This window comes from Hippoglossus hippoglossus, chromosome 7 (genome assembly GCF_009819705.1).
Source record: "Hippoglossus hippoglossus isolate fHipHip1 chromosome 7, fHipHip1.pri, whole genome shotgun sequence".
Taxonomy (NCBI): Eukaryota; Metazoa; Chordata; class Actinopteri; order Pleuronectiformes; family Pleuronectidae; genus Hippoglossus; species Hippoglossus hippoglossus.
In genome coordinates, this window is record NC_047157.1 from 24648900 (window position 1) to 24670745 (window position 21846).

General features: G+C 45.0%; 1 protein-coding gene across 4 annotated transcripts in view; it reads right to left on the minus strand.

Annotated features, from left to right (window-relative positions):
* Nucleotides 1–21846, minus strand: part of hspg2 (heparan sulfate proteoglycan 2) — an 83477-nt gene that overhangs the window by 14167 nt on the left and 47464 nt on the right. For 2 of the 4 annotated variants that reach the window (XM_034589884.1, XM_034589886.1), the window contains exons 32-52: nucleotides 17350–17420; nucleotides 17118–17182; nucleotides 16886–17026; nucleotides 15929–16120; nucleotides 11721–11813; nucleotides 11536–11628; nucleotides 11194–11424; nucleotides 10977–11090; nucleotides 10762–10889; nucleotides 10307–10393; nucleotides 10134–10192; nucleotides 9737–9904; nucleotides 9476–9586; nucleotides 9133–9233; nucleotides 8156–8336; nucleotides 5302–5361; nucleotides 2978–3100; nucleotides 2708–2860; nucleotides 2071–2231; nucleotides 1745–1822; nucleotides 102–237 (exon numbers count right to left, since the gene is read on the minus strand). In XM_034589884.1, coding sequence (XP_034445775.1) covers nucleotides 102–237; nucleotides 1745–1822; nucleotides 2071–2231; nucleotides 2708–2860; nucleotides 2978–3100; nucleotides 5302–5361; nucleotides 8156–8336; nucleotides 9133–9233; nucleotides 9476–9586; nucleotides 9737–9904; nucleotides 10134–10192; nucleotides 10307–10393; nucleotides 10762–10889; nucleotides 10977–11090; nucleotides 11194–11424; nucleotides 11536–11628; nucleotides 11721–11813; nucleotides 15929–16120; nucleotides 16886–17026; nucleotides 17118–17182; nucleotides 17350–17420 — 2546 coding nt within the window. Of the gene's footprint in view, nucleotides 1–101; nucleotides 238–1744; nucleotides 1823–2070; nucleotides 2232–2707; nucleotides 2861–2977; nucleotides 3101–5301; nucleotides 5362–8155; nucleotides 8337–9132; nucleotides 9234–9475; nucleotides 9587–9736; nucleotides 9905–10133; nucleotides 10193–10306; nucleotides 10394–10761; nucleotides 10890–10976; nucleotides 11091–11193; nucleotides 11425–11535; nucleotides 11629–11720; nucleotides 11814–13049; nucleotides 13134–14066; nucleotides 14121–14253; nucleotides 14536–15548; nucleotides 15588–15928; nucleotides 16121–16885; nucleotides 17027–17117; nucleotides 17183–17349; nucleotides 17421–21846 lie in introns of all 4 variants that reach the window. The other 2 variants (XM_034589883.1, XM_034589885.1) reach the window with 2 other exon arrangements.

The following is a 21846-nucleotide window of genomic DNA, read 5'->3' on the forward strand; positions in this document are numbered from 1 at the left end:
GACACGAGTGCTGCTGCTTTTGTAAATTATCATTATGAAATCAACTGAATGTGTTGCAGTTGTTTCAGACGCTGACCATGAGGACCATCCCGTCATCTCACCTTTGATCACGGACACTTTAATGGGAGAACTGTTTGAGCCGAAGCTGTTGCTGCCGACGCACATGTAAGTGCCCGAGTCGGACATCCTGATGTTGGGGATGAGCAGGGTGCCGGTGTCAGTTCGGTCCATTCGGGCCTTGAGGGGACACATCGACGAGAGAGGAGATTAGAAACCAATCTCAGCTGCATCAGGAATAATGATGTACAGACTCACATGTCAATGATATGATTTATACTGAGGACAAAGCACATCACTTACCTGCCTCACGTCCCTTCACACAACACAAACATGACAGTGCCCACATTGTGATTCTATTTGCTAACAGCGACACAGAAGCACCACAGTGTAGATACAGACAAGACAAGAGCTGTTATTGCTACAGTTCAGTGTCTCTACACATTGATTCATGATTTCTACGGCACAAAACTTTGATTTCTACGATGATTGGTTGTGTTATCATTGGTTAATACATCATGATCAGGGATGGTTACATGTACGACATGATTATTTTTTAATTCTGGAATGAGGAAAAGTTAGATCCGACAGTTTGAGACACGTTGATTTGGGCCAATGAGAATTTAAAAGCAGCTTTAATCGAAGAAAATCTTCCCAAATCTGTGAATAATCACAAGCCGGCGCCCTGGACGTCAAAACATCCACCGTCAGACACCTCAGGGCAAATTGGGAGTAAAAGCCAAAAAACTCAAGGACTCGACATCTCTAACGACTGGATGAGAAGACGACTTGTTTACACGACTCCACGCGGCCGCCAGGGGCCCAACAAGGCTGAAAATTAGCTTTTATAATGTTTGGAAACTCCTCAGAGGGGAGGAGAATCAGGAGGGGAGGGTCCGGGGAGGGATTACTGTATCCGGGGGGGGGGGGGGGGGGGGGGGGTTGTTGGGGCATCCACGGACAAAGCTGCTTAACTCCGGCCCATTCAACCGTGAGGGGGGGCTAAACCGAGCAGTGGCTGAGGCGGGCCCGGGCTCAATGTGTGTCTGAACCCATTGAGGAGTTTTCAAAGCAAGCCGTTTGCTAGAGCACACAGAATTTCTGCGTGGTCGCACGGCAGAGCCCGGCTCCCCCTGGGAAAGGCTGACACAACGCAGTGGCTCTCTGAGGCAGAACTAAACAGGCCCCTCGGAGCCCTGGCTGAGCTGAGGAGGGCCGTGCAGAAACCAGACTGACACAAACCCCCCCCCGGGGCAAGGGGGCCGATGGGGGGCAGCGGGCCAGCGCCTGGCACGGAGCGAAATAATGTCTGAAATACCTACAGCACCTACTGTTTACTTAGTCCTGTTAGTACACTGGACGGGCGATGAGGTGCCCAAACGAGTCAGGGATGGGATGATGTGGACAGAACAAAACGAAAGACTATGGATCATCGTTAATAAAACGCGACATGAAAACAAGAACTGCATGCAAGTACATGAAGAAGCCAACCAGACGCAGCTGGTTGATTTGAACGTACAGTGTCTGGCAGCGTCTCTAAGTGGACTTGGTGAGCAGCTCTTCTAAAAGGGACAGGGTGTGAATCAAGGACACGAGCATGCACTTAGTCGACAATGCGTGAGGACGAGGTCAGTAGAGGACAATGGATGTGAGACGGGACAGACAGACATCGGACAGATGGACAGACCTGCAGCTCCTCAATACGTCTGTGTAACACATCGAGACTGTTGCTTTTAAACTGATGGAAACCGTGAGAGGGAATGGCCTGAGCAAAACGTCAGAACGGGGAGAGGGATCAAAAAACAACAACAAGAGGGAGGGAGGAGACAAACAGAAGGGAGGGAAAAATACAGGTAAATGGTCAAAATGCAGAAACAAGTCAAATAAACGGGCAAAGTATGATGAAATACCATCGGCAGCGGACGCAGGTAAGAGATACGAACACAAGACGGTTTGAATGAATCCACGTGTAAGTCACCGTTCCAGGTACGGAGGCCGCAGGGGGCGTCTCACCTGTGCGGGGATCTGTCCTCCGTTTTTCAGCCAGGTGAGTTTGGGCGTGGGCGACCCGGAGGCGCGGCAGTACAACCTCAGGGTCTCGCCCTCGTGGACCTGGATGTTTTGGGGGCTGACCTGGACCTGGGGCTGGGTGCCGAGGCCGGTCGGGTTGGATTCTGAGCAGGGAAATTCATTTTTTCCATCATTCAAAGAGAAAACAGATCACATGCATGACGAGATGTTGAGAGTTTAGGAAGCACAGACACATATTAGCCTCCATATACCAAATAAGAGTGTTTTGAATTGAGGAGGTTTGTTTTCATGCCTTTTTATAACTTTTGTTATTTTTTCCAAAAGCTGCACAGTCGCACTTTGAATGATTTAACTGCATTTAAGATGTTTCTGCTGTTTCAAACAAGTCGGTTTTCAAAAACTCTTTGAACCATTGAAAAACAGGCTCGATAATTATAAGTATAAGTATATTGTTTTGTTGTATTTCTGGATGACAGTGAACTTTAACCTGAATCTAACATTAAACCAGGTCTTAACCCTGAAACCTGATATGTGTGGACTTGTATTTTGTTCCCACAATGCAAGTGTGTGAACCCCCCCCCCCCTCCCACACACACACACACACCAACACGGAGCATACTTTGTACGAAGAGGGAAACCCGCGCTGTGTGTTCGCCGTGTGTGTTCAGGGCCTTGCAGGTGTAGTCTCCCTCGTCAGCCTGGTCCACTGCAGTGAAGGTCAGGACGCCACCTCGTATCACCGCCCTGGGACTCATTCTGTTCCCTGGACGTCCTGCAACAGCCACAGTTAGTGAGTATTTATTACAAAGTCACAGATCAAACTTTATAATGGACTGAATCCCTCAGAATGCTCTTAAATGTGTCCCTGCATGCGGCTTCGAGTTCGTACCGATCCACTCGATGGCAGGGGTTGGGTTCCCGGTCACCGTGCAGCGGAACTCCGCCCGCTGGCCCTGCTGGACGTTCAGCACCGAGGGGGTGACGGCGGCCACAGGCTGGGCCCCCTCTCCGGCTACAGAAGTGGACACATCAGTCAAACACAGCTCCAAAAACAGACACTTCTGCAGAGTGATAGAGTGATAAAGCAAACTGGTCTATTGGTGCAGTGATGGAGCAGAATGAAACCTGGTGTGGAGTCTGTAACCACTGCTTTTATACAGATATATAAAGATAAGCGTTGTAATGAAGGGACTAGACTCTGCCTGTGCCCCCACCGTCACCCTTGGCAGCCTGCAGCCACAGAGCAGACAAAACAGATGAGATGTGGCAGGCAGGCCTTGGCATGGCCTCAGGGCGCAGTGCGGTCTGCGCCAGTTTGGCTGGCTGCTGGACGTCCTACTCAATCCTGCATGATCCCAGTGTGACAGAGCAAAAGAAAGGCCTCTTTCATAAGGCAGGGGGGGGGGGGGAGTCTGAGTCTATCTAAGCAGGCCCAACACTTGTGGGACAGTTGTAGCCGACTCTGTGACCTTAGTGACACAAATGCTGCCGGGCAGGGAGACGTTTTAATTTGTCTCCTGTGGGACAGATACAGCGGCTTAAAGTCTAGATTTATAAATGATTTACAAATGTAAAAGGTGTTCTGTAGAATCTCTGCCAGAGAGAAGAGATTATGAAAAAACACACAACGCCTCACTGCATCTGGTCGTAACGTTACCGAGCAGATATCTTTGGCTTTATCTGTCCGAGGTTTGAGACGTCTGCCTTCACCACAGTGCGGACGTATGGAGTTTAATGGAGTTTAATTGGTCCTGCTGAAAACTATACAAACAATAAAAACAGAAGACTAATGGAAGTTTACAGCTGTGATAGTGAATCTGTGAGTTTGTACTGCACAGCTGCAATTTCAGCTGAAAACCTAACAACAATGCCAACATGCTGACGTTGGGCAGGTATATTATTTATCCATGTTAGATTAGCATGTTAGCACGTTGTCTGGCAGTAAACGCAAAGTTCAGCTGGAGCTAATGGGACGTCAGTATCGTCATAAACTGAAGTATTGGGGAAAAAATATGAGTTGAAATAGAGAAATGCTCTCTACTGAGGTTCTAGTTGCATCTTGTTTACCAATTTCAAGGTTGTACATCGTAGTTGTTGATAAATTTCAAATTAAACCAAACTAAAGAGTTCATAATTCTCTTTAACAGTAAAACTTTCAATAGCTGGTGAGATATTTCCGTCTGGACAGAAATTCAGCAGTAAAGTGTCATTGTCCCTCTGGATAATACACAAATGCACAATTTCCTTTTGCAGAAAGTGGCTCCGTCCACCTCGACTGTGTTTGTGAGGCAGAAAAAACGTCTCTCTCTAAACCCGGGAAGATAAAAGTAACACGAGCTTCATGTCTGAATACCATCGGAGCTAAAGAGGGAAACGTGTGAAATCTTCCATCTATTAATATCACTTTTTCAACACTGAAACTGACTCTGACACATTTGTCTCATGAAGTAATGAGGGTGTGATGGGATGTATTAAGCACAGTATGATGTTTGAAGCCCAGATGACAGATAATTCACAGGACAGCAAGTTTCCCTGAGGAGGAAAAAAGGGGGAAAGTGAAGAGAGTGCAAAGAGGGAAAGAAGAGAGAGGACATCTCTTGTCTCTGAATGTGGAGATGCTGCTACGCAAAAAACAAATATGTGCGTCTTAATCATTTGGCAAAATCAAATATATGATGTGTCCCTGAATTTGTATCCTGTCATATTGTTTTTTATATACAATCAAGGGTTTGGTCCAATTTTCCTACAACATCAGTTTTGGGATTTTCATCCAAAAATCGCAATTCTATGAAGGTAAACAGATTTTTCTGAACAACTCTAATGACTTGTATGATGGAAAGTGTCCTCAACATTCACGAGGAGTTGCCCGTGACAAGAAACATGCACTTTTTCCTGCAGTGATGGACCCCGATGAACCCGAAGAGCCTGGCTGGCGCCGCTAACGCTCATGTACAATCCCACACACATCAAACCTACAAGCTTGGACTCCGAGCTAGTTGATAAGGTACTGAAAACAAAAACGTCCATATTGAAACCTGGTCGTGTTTGTTTCTTCGGAGATGCTCGGGGCGATTGTACATGGGCGCTACCAGAGCACCAGAGTGTCTCCATGCTGCGGAAGATGAGTGCATGCATGACGCAGAGAGGGAGAGAAGGGCCGGGTCGCCTCCAGGGGGCCCGGCACAGAGGAAAGCGTCCCCCACGTGGACTTACACTTTCTGTGTCCTTCAAACATTTCATAGGCTGTGTAAAACATCTGAGTCTGTGAGGCCTCTGGAGGAGGGAGGGAAGGAAGGAGGGAAGGGGGGGAGAGTTAAACTGACAGGTCTGTTCTCCAGAGTTACAGCAGTTTTACCTTCCGTCTCCACACAGACACTTAAACCCGCCTGCGAACGTGCAGGTCGCCGTGGTGTCACACATGATGCAAAACATGCTCAAACAAATCACGTACTTGAATTCAACTGGCACCGCATTCAAAATGGAGCCCGACGCATTTTTATTTTTTATTTAAAACTCGTGATTTTTATCGTTCTCTTTGCAGTCGGTGTCATTTTATTCACAGTTCACATGCATCAAAGGTCTGAAACTTACCTGAGAACACGGAGAGCACGGTGAATTCAAGTGTGTGGGTTAGAACGACCAACTTCACAATTAAACTGCACAAATACTTAAACACACACACACACACACACACACACACATCCAGTCAAAATGCAGCAACGGGAGGGATGAGGGTTTTGCAGAATAGCCACACATGACGACACATGCAGGTTAGTAGCAAGAAGCAGTTTTAAACTTTAAAACTAGTTTTTTATTTCAGCTGTTGAAAAGCTGACATACAGCTTGTGGTCGCCCTCAACCGACGACGAGCCACGTACATGAATTTTTGCAAATGCGCTTGAGCTCTTGTCATTATTACTTTAATCAAACTTTAATTTCTCTTTTTCTTTTATTTTCCACAAAATATCTTTCACAGTCGAGATAAATACATTAAAATGTGACACGTGTACATGACATCTGTTACTTTAAAAAAGAAAACATGAAGACAAACGAGTAAAATCTTTACAGAAGCACCTTTGGGTATATTTTCCAGTGATAACGTCTTTGTGTCGATAAAAATGAACAAAATAAAAACGTGTTGAAACGTGTGACCTGTGATTGTTGAGGTGGAAGATGTTCTCAGCCTTATATAAACATATCTTTCTGATAAAAAACACATTTTGTCTAAATGTAAACACACAACATGCAAGGTGAGACCCTGGAAAACAAACATTTCTGATATTTGATTTTACGGAAACATTTCAGGGTCACATACTATTTCAGTCAATCAGAATAAGTAAAATGTGCCAAAAAACATCGACAGGACGTAAAGAAAAATAACATAATATACAATTTAGCTGATTACTGACATAATTAGGATTTAAAAGAAACATTTATTCCTTTAAGAGTCAGCTCTTAAATATCTTTTCAGCTACGAGTAACAATCAATGCAAACATGGTCGACTTCTGAGATGAAGGAGCGACAGAAAACACAGGTTTAACCAAGTGTGTGGCTCATAGCACCGTTTTGTTCGTGGACATTCATCATCAGGATGATTTCAAGAGTAAGACAGTGATTTCAGGAGGGAAACAAACACATTAAGACAAATCTCCTCTCGTCCAAGATACGATAAAAGTCCTCTTTGAATGTCAGAGTCACTAAGCACCAGTCCTGGCGTCCACTCCTCCTCCTCCTCCTCCTCCTCCTCCTCATCATCATTATTACAGCTCAGGCAGGGAGGGGTCCCAGGAGCCCAGGAGTTTAAAAGACAGACCCCAGAATCCAGCGACCCTGCTGGTGAAACCTCTAACAGCAGCAACCAGCGACTCTACCCAGTGATCGAGAAGCAACCAAACCACCACCGATTAATTCAACCAACGTGGAAAAACTCCCCCAAAAAAAACAAGAGGACAGGAAATAATAAAAACTGGAGTAAATTCAGAGGCGTGTCGGCAGAAAGCGTTTCCCACAAGTCACCGATCGGAAAGAGCGCTCGTTTGTCCTACGTTTAGAAGCATGTGTCGTGTCTTTAAGAGCCCGTTAGTTAAATCTGAAGCTGCGTACTTAGCCCCGATGTGTTATCTGAGGCAGTTTTGTCCTATGACCAGACCCACAAGCTGTATTTCTTCATATAAAGCAGAGAAAAATCCACTGATCACAGACACACAAAGAGTAAAAAAAAAGAAAAGAAAAGGCAGCGTGATAGGATAGAGGTGGGCGATCTGAGGACTGTGACTGAGAGAGATTTACAATCCATGTTTCAAACCAATAGATATATGATTTTTACACATTATTGGTGAAATCTAGGTCTACTTATCTTTTTGAATATGTAATGATGTAATGACACAGCATGACGGAGGAGGAGCCAGTGCCAGGAAAGGACTTGATGTCAGTAATCTGTCATATTTTTATGGTCGGTACAAAATCAGGCATGTTTAGGTGAACTGATATTTTATGAGTGTGGGAAATTTGGTGCAGCTTGACTGAATTTAAGGACTTTTGGGCCTTGACTGACGCATTTGAGGAGATAAATAAAAACTACAATAAAAGCAGCAAACAATGGAAAGAGTTCACGTTCTCTGTAGCTTATGGTGTCATTCAAAGGTTATTTCAATGCTGCTCATGGACGTCAACAGGCCGGTTTATGTCAGAATATTCTTGGAAGTGAATCGGAGAGTTTGCACTTATTGGATCGTGATAAAAACATATGTGATATGATTGTTTTTCGAGGGGGGGATCGCCCACTGCTATGATAACCCATGGCTGATTTGTTGGTATCTGAGCGCACAAGGCAAAAGCATCAGGAGTTAGAGCTGCAAGCTTATTATGCTGTTAACCCAGAGCTCAGTGTTTACAGGGATAAATGCAGTCAAACAGAAGAGCATGCGCCATTCCAAGCTGGACAGAGGGAGGGGGGGAGACTCAGGTTTAGGGGGGGGGGGGGGGGGACTACAGGAGCCACAGCTGGTAGGGTGGCAGGTGGCAGGGGGTGACGGGTAATGGAAGGCAGTGCCGAGGATCACGAACCTGGCACGTAGAGGACTGCATTGCCCTCGTCCATGGCAAACATGTTGGAGCCCGTGCACACGTAGGCGCCGGCGTCCTCGGGCTGGACGTTCTGAATCGTCAGGATGCCGTTGAAGTCCATGGCGCGGTTGGGGAGCTTCCCGTTGCCCATGCGGGTCCAGACCAGGGTGTAGGCTGGTGACTGTCGGGGCGGGGGAGCGGGTTAACACACAGGAATCATACGGTGACTTAAAGCTCATGGACCAGAGAGAAGAATGCTGTTGTTGTTAAGCTGTTCAATAGAAGCTAATCTCTTTGTAAAATCATGGCACCATCATGTATTTTATATAATACATAAACCTCTGTGGAATTCAGCACTGCATACGTAACATTAAACACGTATATCTCATTCATTCATTCATTTTTATTTATTTCTAACATGTAAATAAAAAAAACTATTATTTACAAGAAATAAAATAATCTACATATTCGAAAAGGAGTGAGAAGAAGGACAAACTTATTTTATCTCATTGATTAATAATTATCTTATACTTAACCAGCTTCGTACAAATCTATAACTATATTCTTTACCTGTGCTCTATATTGTATGACAAATATATGTAATAATAAATATAATATAAATAATAAAAATAAGGCATATTTATACATATATATATGAACTCATACACCTACATACCCAAAATCAAATATTTCAAGGGAATAGTTTGGGATTAAACACTTATTTACTTTCTTGCTGTGATTTGGATCAACTCTCATATCTGTCTGTTTAAAATTAAATTACAACCAGGAGACAATTAGCTTAACTTAGCATAAATCTGGCTTCGTCCAAATTCATCTCTTTTTGTGTTTATGCCAAATTAAACTAATCTAACCTGAAGCTGGTTGAAGCTCCACAATCTACAGATACATGTATATGACACTGGCATCTGTATTATAATTTAATTCTAAAGATAATAATAATGACTGATCCGTGTTACCTTGCTCTTTGCTGTGCAGATGAAGCTGACAGTGGATCCCACCCTGATAGTCTGAGATTTGGGCTCCTCAACCGTCACCTCAATGGCTTTGGATGGGACGCCTGGTGAAATGCAGATATCATCAATAAAAAAAAAATGAAGAAACAATATTGAAATTCTGTATAAAAGCAAAAAAAATTAATAAAAAACCTAAAAAACGATTCAAACATATTTGTACATCTACATATAACTGACTGAACCACGTGTGTTGAACCACGGATGGTTTTGTATCTCGTGTCCTGCATTAAGCAGCTCGAGGGGGAGAAATCCCACGCGCTGCTGTGGAAGTGAGAACCATACACACTTGTGACAACGATTTCAGCGCGGCTCCTGTTGGTGCTGCGCTGGTCTCGGCAGGTACAGACGTAGACGCCGGCGTCACTCGGCTGGACGCTGGGGAAGTGCAGGTCTGCTTCTGCACACACAACATGTCGATCATATGCATTTTATGTAGCTGTTGAAGCAGAACTTTAAAAAACAAGGACACAGACAGCGAACGTGGATAAACACGGATAATACAGGTATCTTTCCACGCCTCGACACTTTGCCTGTGACTGTCCTGTACCGTGTCTGCGTTTGTCAGCGCTGCTGGACATGGACCGTCCATCCTCTCTGGACCAGTAGAAGTGGTGGGGAGGCGAGCCGGACACCTGACACCTCAGAGTGACGGAGCCGCCAGGGGCTGCCAGGACCCTCTCTGGATAAACCTTCACCACCAGAGAAGCTGCAGCTGCAAAATGCAACAACAAATTCACCGGGGGAGCTTTTTCCACAGAAGAGTTTTGTGATATTCAGATAATTGGGATGAATCCTGCAGGTTGTTGCATGTTTTATTTTCAAAATACAAATAAAAGAGAAACGGGCTGAGTTAGTCCCACTTTTATTTGCCTCTTTCGTAAAATACCCTCCTGTCATATTCCGTATATATTCATATTTCTATTAAAAACGAAATGCAGCCTTACCATCGTACGGGCGACACTTCTGTCTCTCCTGTGGGTTGCCGACATATCCAGAAGCACAGCTGACGACACACACGTGGAAAGAAAAACTTAACAACAGCGTAAACAGCTCAAATCTTACCACTTGAAATGATTTCTGTGACTCCACGTCTGGAGAGGGTGTCGGGTGTTCTTACCGCTCACAGTACTGGCCAGTGTAGCCGGGCTGACAGGCGGTGCACTGGTAGCCTCCGTTTCCGAGGCTCTCACAGGTCGGAGAGAACCTGTCACACGAGTGAAACACACACAGAGAGGAAGTTAAGTTATAGGGTGGAAGCAACTGATTCCCTGCAGGCCGTGGCCGAGGAAACAAAATATGACACCTGATTTAAAAAGGAAGCGGCTGTCTGAGACGCCCCCCTTTAAACTGAAAGAATTTTGAAATATGGGTATTACTTTCACGAAGCCAGACACCAGACGACCATTAGGTGCCAGTCGGCAGAAAACTGGTTAATAATGGAAACGAATCTCCAGAATTTACAAGACGGTGGAATTTGCTGTAAACAAGAGCAAGTGAGCCGGACGCTGATTCGTGTCTTGAGCTATAAATGGAGGTGGAATGCGAGGTCTTGTTATCTGTGCCAGTACTCACTGGTTGTCGGGGTCAGCGTGCGGGCAGGCGCAGGGCTGGCAGTCCTCCGGAGTGCCAACGGTGGGGTCGCCGAAGAAGCCAGGGGCGCACTGCTCACAGAGCTCACCCTGAGTGTTGTGCAGGCAGCTCTGGAAGGAGAGACAGGTAATTTGTATTTATGGGTCTGTCCCTGACATCCCAGTTGTGCCATTGTGCAGTAATGTGGTGCCGCGTACCGTGCAGATGCCGGTCTCCGGGTGGCAGGAGTCAGAGTGGCCGTTACATTCGCACAGCTCACAGTGACCCAGGTACAAACCTCCTCCAGTGCGAGTATATCCAGGGCCACAGTCCTGAAACAGAAATACAGCCGAGGAGCATGTTAATGAAGCTGTGTTCCCTTCAGTGAAGTCAACAAAAAGAAACGAGAACGGCATTGTGGTGATGATTAATTACCTGGCAGGACAGCCCCTGGTATCCAGGTGGGCAGCGACACTGCTCCACCTCGAGGGCCTGCGCCAAGCCGCTGTAGTTGGGCACAGCCACTTCCATGTTGATCTCAGAGATGCTGGAGGATCGCATCTCGGTGGAGTACGACGCTCGTATGAGGATGTCATCCAGATCGGCCAAAACCATCATCAGGTGCTCGCGGGTGGCAGGCATACCATCAGGACGGTGCCAGTTTTCCTGCAGAAAGAAGAAGACTGTGGCTACTCTGGAAGAAAACGTCTCCTTCCTGAGGAGGACGAGGAGTCAGGAGGTCGCAGGTCACTTCAACAATCGTGCTGAGCCACTCACCTCTCTGAAGACGATCTCAAACCGGTGAGTCTCTCTGCTGCCCTGCTGCCTCCTCTGCCAGGGCTGACGAGCCACCAGAGTGATGTCGTTACCCTGAAGGAACGACGCCGGAAGGTGAGTAAAAGCTTCAAATCCACGTAACCACGAGAGAGAAACAGCGAATCAGCACGGGGGCCTATACTCACGATAATCTGGATGTCAGCGTCGTCGAGCAGTGTTCCTCCGGGCCCGGCCACGTAGGAGATGGTGTATTTGAGTTTACCGCCGTAAGAACCGACCTAAAACAGGGTTCAGAGGGGAGAGGCTTCAGATCTCATGCCAGGTCAAACAGAGCTGCCGTTCCCACGATGAAACATAAACATCAACAGATGGTTGTCAATGGCAACGCCGTCTTTTTAGTAACGTCAAAGTCCTGTGTACTGCAGAGACGTGAAGGAGCAAAGAAAACACTGATGTTTTTTCAACTGCTGTGATTCTTCCGTGGGTGTCACTGGATCCCAGTGTGGTGAATGCACTTAAAGGGAAATTCCACCCATTTCACACAGGAGGTTTACTTTGTGAAAACAGTCGTATGCTGTTTGCTTCTGCGGCGTCGACGCCCATTTTTAACGTCTCTTTAAGTCCACCAACTTTATAGAAGTAAAATACTGGATAACTCGAAGTCTTTGTTCTGTTCTTTGTTCTTTTCAAAGTAAGTAACAGCCCCTTTTATTTAGTCGCCTGTGAAACGTGTCACATCCTCTTTGCACACGTGTCATCAATACTTTTTATCTAGTTTTAAAACACATTTTTACAATGCGCTCTGCATATTTTAACCATATGAAGAAGTCATAGGACGTCTCAAGTTAACAGAAACAGCAGCTCAGGTAACAGCCCCTCCAGGACATCCTGTGTTAGCTTTGAAGAAACACTGATTTTTAACATGAAACTGCTTTACTCCGTGTTCCTACTGGATTTAATCACCAGGTGTGTTTGTTTTAAAGTGGAGGAGAGCTCTGTGGATAATTCAGCTCCCAGTAAAAACCTGGGATCAACTGGGATAAGACAGCAACTCTCACGATCCTATGCTACTTCACAGCGTCTCTTGGTGTGTTTTTTATTCAAAGACCCCAAATGGTGCATTTAATGACACAAAAGAAAATATTATGACTTCCACCAGGTTCTTTCCGTTCCTGTCATAAAATTACTGGAAAGAAAACGCAAAGTGCATTATGGGATACTTGTAATTCTAATTGTGTGTTTGTGAACATAAATGAGGGCTATACTTGACATGGCAAAAGTGCTTTTCTCTTTTTTATTACATGGAGGAATGTAGTAGAAGAAGTCAAGTAGAGGTAGTAAAAGTAAAGGGCAGTGAAAGTAGTAAAGGGCACATGAGTGTGGACATGTGAGGGACTATGGCAGTATGATGATGATGATGAGGACGGCAGGAGAATGGAGGATACCACAGTTGTGTTATTTCTGTGACCAGGGGTCAGGAGGGGACACACGGCCTCAAATCTTTCCACAGTTACCTTTTCCCCCGTGAACTGCGCTGGGAGCTGCCAGTAGAGCAGATCGTCCTGGTGCAAGCTGAAACCTTTGTAGACCAGAACATACTGAGAGGCAGAGGAGGAAGGAGACAGCACAAGAGAGTAAGCCACAGAGGAAGAGACAGAGGCAGCGAGACTAGAACATGAGCAGACAGAGGAGATAAGACTCTCAGGACAAACGTGTACGAGTCATCCGACGACTCAAACAACAGCTCCCACTGTCGATAAGGTGAAAATGACAGTTAGACGTAATGAGAGACAAGGTAAATTACAGTGACAGCGCAGTGGGAGTTTGCCTGGAAAGTACCACCCAGTCGATCACTGGCATTACGTGAACCATCCACTCGAAACTGTTCCGCATTACTTCAGCAGATCCTAATCTGAGTTTGTGAAACAAAATATGAACTGCCCTGAACAAACTGAGGACAAGCTGTGGTTCATTAACTTATTCCATCGAATGAAGCATAGCAGATTCCTAAGTGTATGTGCCAACACTGCCCTGGTATTAACATCCGTCCTGAGTGATCCAATCACAAGTGAACAGCGCTGAGTTCAGGTCTGAACACACGAGTCCGAACAGTGGATCAATCAAACCACATTCGACCTGCATGCTACAGTTTAAACTTTTTCTATTTTTATGCTTCTCAGGGTCCATACGTCGCTGCCATAACAACACTGACCAGCACATGATGGTATTCAATTCTCTTGAATTGGTCAAATCTTTCTTCATAGCTGCACACGTTCATTCATTCAGTCCAACACACACATTATCATCATGGAACACGTCTGAAAACTCAAACTGGGTAAAAACGAGATTATTTGCATATAGAGCAGGGAAGTGAGAGCCGATCACAGGAGACACATTCAGGTTGTGTTTTAATGTCGGCTGTAATCAGACAAACTTAACGCTGTCCACTTGTGATCAGGTATTTCGGGACGGATGTTAATCCCAGGTCTGAAAATGGTTTAGGTAAATCACTCCGTCATGCCACTGTCTACCTTGCCGCCGTCCGTAGAAGCGCTAGCAGAAGTCTTGCTCACTCTTTTCTTGCTCTGTTGATCCGCAGCAGAGTCGGACCCCAAAGAGAAACAGGAGAAGTCATCGATATGAGCAAAGCACAACAAAAGAAAAGGGGGGCTCATAAAAAATGTCTATAACGTTCCCACACTCGCTGACACCGTGTACCTGCAGGTGAGGAGCGTAGCCTGGGGAGTAGGTCTGGGGTCTGGTTGGCCTAACTGGGGAGGAGATACCAGACGGAGGAGAAGGGGGGCTCAGGTTACGCAACAACCATCGAGAGGACGAAGAGGAGGAGGAGGAGGAGGAAATTGGGACCCGAGAAGAAGAAGAGGAGGAGGAAGAGGAGGAGGAGGAGGAGGAGGAGGAGAAGGGAGGGGAACCCGCTCGTCCATTGGAGAAGTTAGGGAAGAGCGCCCAGACTTCATCATCCATCTGTCTGACGTCACCCTGGGGAGGCGGGAAGTGGGGTACCGGAGATAAAGTAACCATGGGAACAGTCACAATGACGGATAAATGGTTTGAGAATTTTGTTATTTGGGATGTACACTGCTGACATGCTGGGTCTCGTGCTTTTCAGTCTGAGTTCAGGATTCATGAAATCAGAAAATGTGTTTACATGCGCTGTAGTAACGTAGTTGCTTTAAATAAAATAAATGTTTACGCTCGTGTAAATTGTTCTCGATGGGATCACACCAATGAAATATTTAAATCCTCGACTTTTCATGCCAACTAGAGATCTTTGAGATTCACACACATGCAAATCCACACAAAGTCATACGGATTCATGCCCCCCCGCTCATCAAACCGAGGTGACTCTCCATGCTGCCACATCTATGAACCTTTTGTTTCCATAGATGTCCACAAACTCTGAGTGTGTTAGCAGACACACTGTGCCTCAGTTATTCTGATTAGACGTGTGAGGGTCTTCCCTTCACTACAGCGCAGGTCAAACCAAATACCTGGCGAGCCCTCTTGGATCTGTGGGTGTCTCTAGGCTGTGAGGACATCAGGTTCCAAATGGAAGCATCCTTCCTTAGCTGCTCCTCCGGCAAGTACGAGTCACTCTATTGATGTGGATGAAACAAGCTCTTTGATCACTTTCCTTCCCACCGAGCTGATGGTATTCGGGAGTGTTGTGGTGCCGTTATTCGAGCAGAGTTAAACTGTATGAAGCTCTTGAACGGACCATTTAACGGTCAACCCATTTACATGGCTCATGTGATGCGGATCAGGCAGCAAATGTTTGCAGAATGCAGTCAAACCTAAAACAGCGCCTCGCTGAAAACTGCAAACACTGCCGTCAAAGTACCATGCCTCTAAAAACAGCCATAAATCACATTACGTGATTAATGTGAGGATTTGCACAGCAGTAGTATATTAAAGATGCCACTTCAACAATTACTTCAAACATGCCAAACAACACCGTACAACATGACAACCGCTGACTGACATCACCGTACCTGTTCCCCTCGTTTTGTTCGCGTAAAGAAAGAGTCTTTCTATAAAGAGTGAAAGAGGCAAACACACAAATTATGCTACGCATGTGGATGCTGAGGCCTGGAAATCTACGCACAACTTCATGACAGATTTAAAGGAAAACTGAAATTGCACACAGACAGAGACAGAGACAGACATCTGCAGAAATAAGCTTGAAATGGAACATTGGCAGGATGTCGGAGAAAGAAAAAGCAGCGAAATGGAGTCAGTCATAGAAGAAGAGCGGTCTACAGGTTTCTGGTGAGTGCAGCTCAACCCTCTGAAGTGCAGCACTGAGGGGTTTGTGGTCCTGCTTTGGCTGCTTCCACTGATTTAGCTGCTGTGTTTGCTCTTCGGTACTGACCTTGTCTCCCTGGTAGACCCCTGGAAGCTGCCAGTAGTGGGGCTCCTGTCCCAGGTAGTCAAAGTTGGAGTAGGACAGCTGAGTGCCTTCAGTGGAAACCTCCACGGTGAAGCCGGTAGAGATGCGGCTGGTGCGCTGACGGTTCACCAGACCAAAGTCCTGGAAGTTCCCTGGAGCGAAAACTGAGGACACCTGCAAGAGCGCATTTTAAAAACACAATCAACCTCTGGAGAATATTGTAAATAATAAAGATTTCAATAATAAGTGATGAAATTACTGCTAATTATATATAGATATTTTGATTGGTGACGACATATGGGACAGTTTGAGGAAAGTTATGTGTTTTCCGGACATTAGAGCATGTAAACGTTTTCAAGTAATAACATACATTGAAATCATAAACCTGCCATGTGAGCAGAATAAGTCTCCTTTAAAAACTTGATAAAGTTCGGTAAGTTCTGGAGATATAAGGAGCAACTGTTTTTTAATGATGTTTAATTGGAATTATGGGCTTTTATTTGTGATTGTGATTGTTACATTTATGGAAAGTGTACGAAAAACTGTGAACTGCTGCTGAACATCGTTGCATTTTATGAAACAAAAAACTTCCACAACATTAGATTCCTTATGCAACTGCAGACCTTCTCAACAGACAATAAAATATATATTATAAGTCATTGTGGCAGCCATTAACTAAGTGTGCAGATATAATTTCTTACATTAGGATTTATCAGCAGTTCTTTGTCACTGCAGAGGCTTGGAACCACTTGCATCTAAAATGTAGACTTTCCTGAACAGATATGTTTTTCTCTGTGTATCTCATATGCCGATACGCCTGCATAGCTGCTTTATCCAGAGCAAACTTGCATTTGATTTTGTTGCTGAGAGATTTAAAAGAATTCCGCAAGCATGAACCTTCACACAGCTCTTGAGTCAACTACTTGTTGCAGGACTTACCAGGTCTCTGTAGTAAGTGGAGCTGGAGCACTGCTGAGTGATGCCCATGCAGAAACAGGACAGGCAGCCGTCTTTGTTTTCCTGGCCGAGGTGGAAGGTTCCGGCCTTGCAGCTGGAGCACGACGGGCCTTCGGTGTTCATCTGTAACACAGCGTCAGGGGGAATGAGATACAAGTCGCTGTGAGGACGCACAACCAGAGAGTTTGTGTTGGGTTGTTAGTTGTTTGCTCACCTTGCAGCGGCACACGCCTCCAATGCAGCTTTCCTGTCCTCTTTGGTCACAGTTATAGCAGTTACCTGTCGCAGGGCAGCAGAGCAGAGAGTTTGAGTTTACAACCCGCTAGTGAAAGACACGTTGCTAAATCCAGATCAATGAAATGAAAGAAATATCTTGTTAGGATGAAGGACAACCCAGAAGATGGAACAACATCGGTTATTTTCACGGATCAAAACACCAAATGTACCATTGACTTCGTTGTTGCCAACTCTACATATCTGTCCAAGCTGTGGGTTGCCAGTGTATCCTGCGGCACATCTGAAACAAAAATAGAGATTTCGTTTGAGTAAATATTTCCAGTCGAGGAGGATACAGGTTTTTACTCAAAGAACAATGAGGCAGGAAGCTGGGAAATCTGCAAGAGGTGATACATCTGATGATTTATACTGTTTAGGGAGTCTTCTTTACCCAAGACAGACCTCAAGCAAGAACAAAAGGGGAACATACGTATTTCTACACCAAAGACTGGTCTGATATGGACATGACCTAAAAGATCACACACACACCCAGCTCTTGTAATATACAAACAGATTTCCCGGAGAAAAAAGATGGCGAAGCACTGCTTGCACGGGAGATGGATGAAGCATAGCTGCTGCCAAAACATTCAACGTGTCTCAGATGTTGATTCCATCTCTACAGCTGAAACGACTTCTCACAGGAACAGAAGCGTCGACATTAACAGAAAATCGGAAAACATCACCAGGTTTTCTGTTTTTTTTTATAAAAAAAAAAACGTAACAAATACCCAAACTGATATCAGAACGAAGCAGAAGTGAGCAGAGCTGCTACAACGAGCCACAGATCAAGATGCTAAGCAGCGGAAGAGGAAAGTTTATTCTTGATACTGTGACACAGCAAAAGCCATTTGCCTCCAAACCCAAGCTAACAACGCCACTGCCACCAGAGCAAAGGCTTTATCCAACAGCAGATCTGTGCAGGCTGCCGTCGGTCTTACCTCAGCTGTCCCGGTCCGCAGGTCAACGGCCAACAAAGAAGACTTCCGTGCTATGAACTCACTTTGGAAAGTCCCAATTAAACTAATGTCTGAGATTCAGGGTAGTTTCTAAGGTTGTTGTTAACTTCGTTAGTCTTTTTAATTGTGTGTTGTTTTATAGATTTAAAGATACGGATAATTACCTGTTACATATGGAAATAGAAAATATACATGTGGTCTTAAAAATGCCAAAAGTCCATAAAAGAAAGGACATACAGCTCATTATAAGCATAACATGACAAACAATGTGGTACAACACAATAAACGATTAAAATGATATACAAGATATGACTAGGTCGATGTATTCATAACACTAAATGATCATGTAAAGTCTATTTACTGGCCATATTACAATAAGAGTTATGAACATTCATGGTCCCCAACAGATGAATGCAGCTGTTGCTTAGTGGTGCCAACACTGGGCCATAATATCATTAGGTACATAAGAAATATATAAACATTTCTGGAAAATGTCATGGTCCACAGAAGATGATCCCATTGTATTTCAGTGTGACACTTGTGTTAAATGATCAACTCTCTATATAAGAGTTGACCTGGATAAGACAAAATTCTTCTCGTCTTTCCACCACCACATTATGTAACTGGCAGAAGACGATGAGATTTGCAAAACTGATTCCTGCTTCTCCGGCTATGATTTATGGACGTGTCTCTTTTATTTAGTCATTTAGAGAAAATGCTAACTTTGACCTGATGATGGTGCTGCATGAACAGTCAGGGCTTCATTTAAGTCACATGAATATCTATCAAATGTCATGACCATCTTTACAAAAGACTCTTTCCGGAAAGGTCAGATATTTCATTAAAATATTATGGTCTCATGGTGGCGCTAAAGAAGTCAATAGGTTTCATCCTCTGGGGGCCATGAATGTCTGGGCACTTCTAAAACTGGACTGAATGGGAGGACAGACATTACATTACCATCCCTGGACCAACATTAATAGCACAGATAAAAAAAGTACGTTTGTGAGTCTTTATTTTTTTCAAAACACATGTATACGAATAACAAAATAAGTACGAAGTTTACTTTCTGGGGAAACCGGAAGTGAGTTAGATTGTTTGTCTTGTTCTTTTTTTCGTTGAATCCTGGCCTGATATCTATGAATTATACTGAATGGTTTAACCAACCTAACACGTAGAAGATTTTTAGAACTAACTGATAATAATATGATATTATCTCCGGAAAACACAGGGTGATATGAAGGTGTAAGGTTACAGAACCTTTTGAAACATGTACTGGAGACATACCCATGTGAATACAGGAAACAGGGATGATGTGCATGAGAATTTAAATACGATCTAACAAAGAAACGGGTAAAACTTGAGGTAGTCTAGCTATAACGTGTATGTTTGCATATGAGACGTACTAATGCAGAACTATCTCTTCATGGAAGAATCTTGTGCAACAGTTATTTTCTCAAAAAAACATACCTCAATAGCCATTAAGACAAAAAATACTAAAGTGAACACATCAGGATAACATTAAAACATCTGGAAGGTGCCACTGCGATTAAACAGTGTCATAAAATCAGTCCCTTCATAAAGTCGAATTTTCTTGGTAGCAGTAACTTAAATATAAGGATCAGATATAAACAATAGAAAAAATAAAATAACGAAAGACTAAACGTTGTTCCCTAGTCATCAGGAATGATTTTGATGGGGATGGCCAGCCTTCCCAGGACAACATGAAGAGAACCGTCTTGATTTGTTTTGTGCTTCGAGGACTTTTTATCCCCTTTCAACAGCCGCAGCAGATCCAAGAGACCAGAACGAGGGTTTGACGTCTTTTTCTGCTGCGGTTTCTTGGCAACTTTCTTCGCGGTAGTAGCAGACTTGGTTTTGGAGGGGGTGGGTTTCCTTTTTGCTGTTGTGGTAATCTTCTTCTTCCCGGTAGTAACCTTGGTTTGAGCAGTGGTTGTTGTTTTTACTTTCGTTCTAGACTTCTTTGCAGTAGTAGACACGGTCGGCTTTGTGGTTGTTGTTGTTGTGTCCTTAATAGAGTTCTTTGGCTTGCGAGAGGCCAAGTTGTACGAGTTGCGCAACTTTTTCTCGTTTCGGTTCAGGTTACTTCTCTGTGACTTTGAGGAAGTCTTTGAATCACCCTTAGAAGACTTCCCACTCTCCGGAACCGTCTTTGTAACTGGTGCATCCGATCTAAACACCTTATTACGTCTGTTGTTTTTATTGGACAGTGCAGAATCCTTTTTGTTGGCCTGGTCAGATTGTTTACGCAGCTGAGGAACTCCAGCTGACTTCGAATTGTGAGGTGGGGGCTCCAGTTGAAATCTCGTGATTGTTGCCTCGTCTTTGACTTTCTTTGATCGTGTTTGGTTTGGCTGGGAAACGTGTTTAGCTCTCACAGCTATTCTTCTACCCTCTGGCCTTTTGGGTTCAGGCTTCAGCGTAGCTTTCGGTTTGATTTTAGAAGAAGTCCTTGGTTTGCTTGAGGTCGTCCTTGACTTTTTTGCAGAACTCGTTGAGACTTGACTTCTTGGTGACCTTGTGACTGATCGGGGTTTCGTAGTTTGTGTATCAGACTTCTTGGTGGCTGCTGGTCGGAGTTTTCTCTCTCTCTGAGGAGCAGAGTTTACTGGGAGGCCTGGGGTGGGTATGCTTTTGGACACTGTGGCTCTACTGGTGAGTGGTGTTTCTGTTGGTGTATTTCTGACAGGATGCGGGGATGTTGAGTACAACGGGATTGCGAGGGAGAGTGAAGGCAGAGCCCTCTTTTCCTGGGGCGACCGAGCGACGTGTCTTACACGTTTCATCTTGTTCATCTCCTGAGCCAGGGCAGTGAAGCCGTCGATCAGAATTTCTAGCCTTCCCTCAAGTCTGCTCAGACGGCTTCCCATGTCCGTGTAGCCCTTCTCCAGCTCGCCAACCTTCTTGTTCTTCTCCCCGGCCGACTGGATGGCGATGAGCTCCTGCAGCTGGGAGCTGAGACGACTCTGCTGGTCGTGCATGCTGTGAATGCTCTCCTTCATATCAAGCGTGTTGCTTTCCAGCATGCTCAGGCGCTGGTTAAAGGTGTTCAGGTGGATCCGGAGCAGGCTCTGGAAGCTGGAGTATCTGCTCTCTGGGCTGGGTGTGAAGCGTGGTGGGAGTCTGGATGTTGATATACGGGAGTTGACCCCTATTGTGGATTGGGGTGTGCGACGGATAGTGGCGGTAGACAATAAAGTCCTTGTAGGGATGACAGTGGTAACAGGCGATATGAAGTAAATGTCATCATCCCCATCATCCTCGTCATCGCCACTGCCATTGGGTATTATCTCTTTCTCCCAACTGAAATTAAACACTGCTTCAGTTCCGCATCCCACTGGCAGGAAGCCCTCGGTCAGCTTCTCCAGGAACGGGTCCCCACAACTGTCTGCAGAGGGCTTCTCCTCTCTTAATGTCAAAACAGCAGAATCAGGTATGATGCAGCCAGACACCTTCAAATAATAAACCATTGATAGCTTTCTTTTCACCCAAAGTCACCTTTCTCATCTTTGCCCCTCGGAGCGGCAAAGATTCATTAGCCAGACAGGACTCCTCATAAATGCCACGTCTACATTTATGTCGTAGAAAAAATCCCAGAAAATACATTTGGTCTGTGCACAGACAGAAATCACTTGAGCCAACACCTTAAAACAATCGCAACCAGCAAAGCGCAAAGCTGAAGCAGAGGGA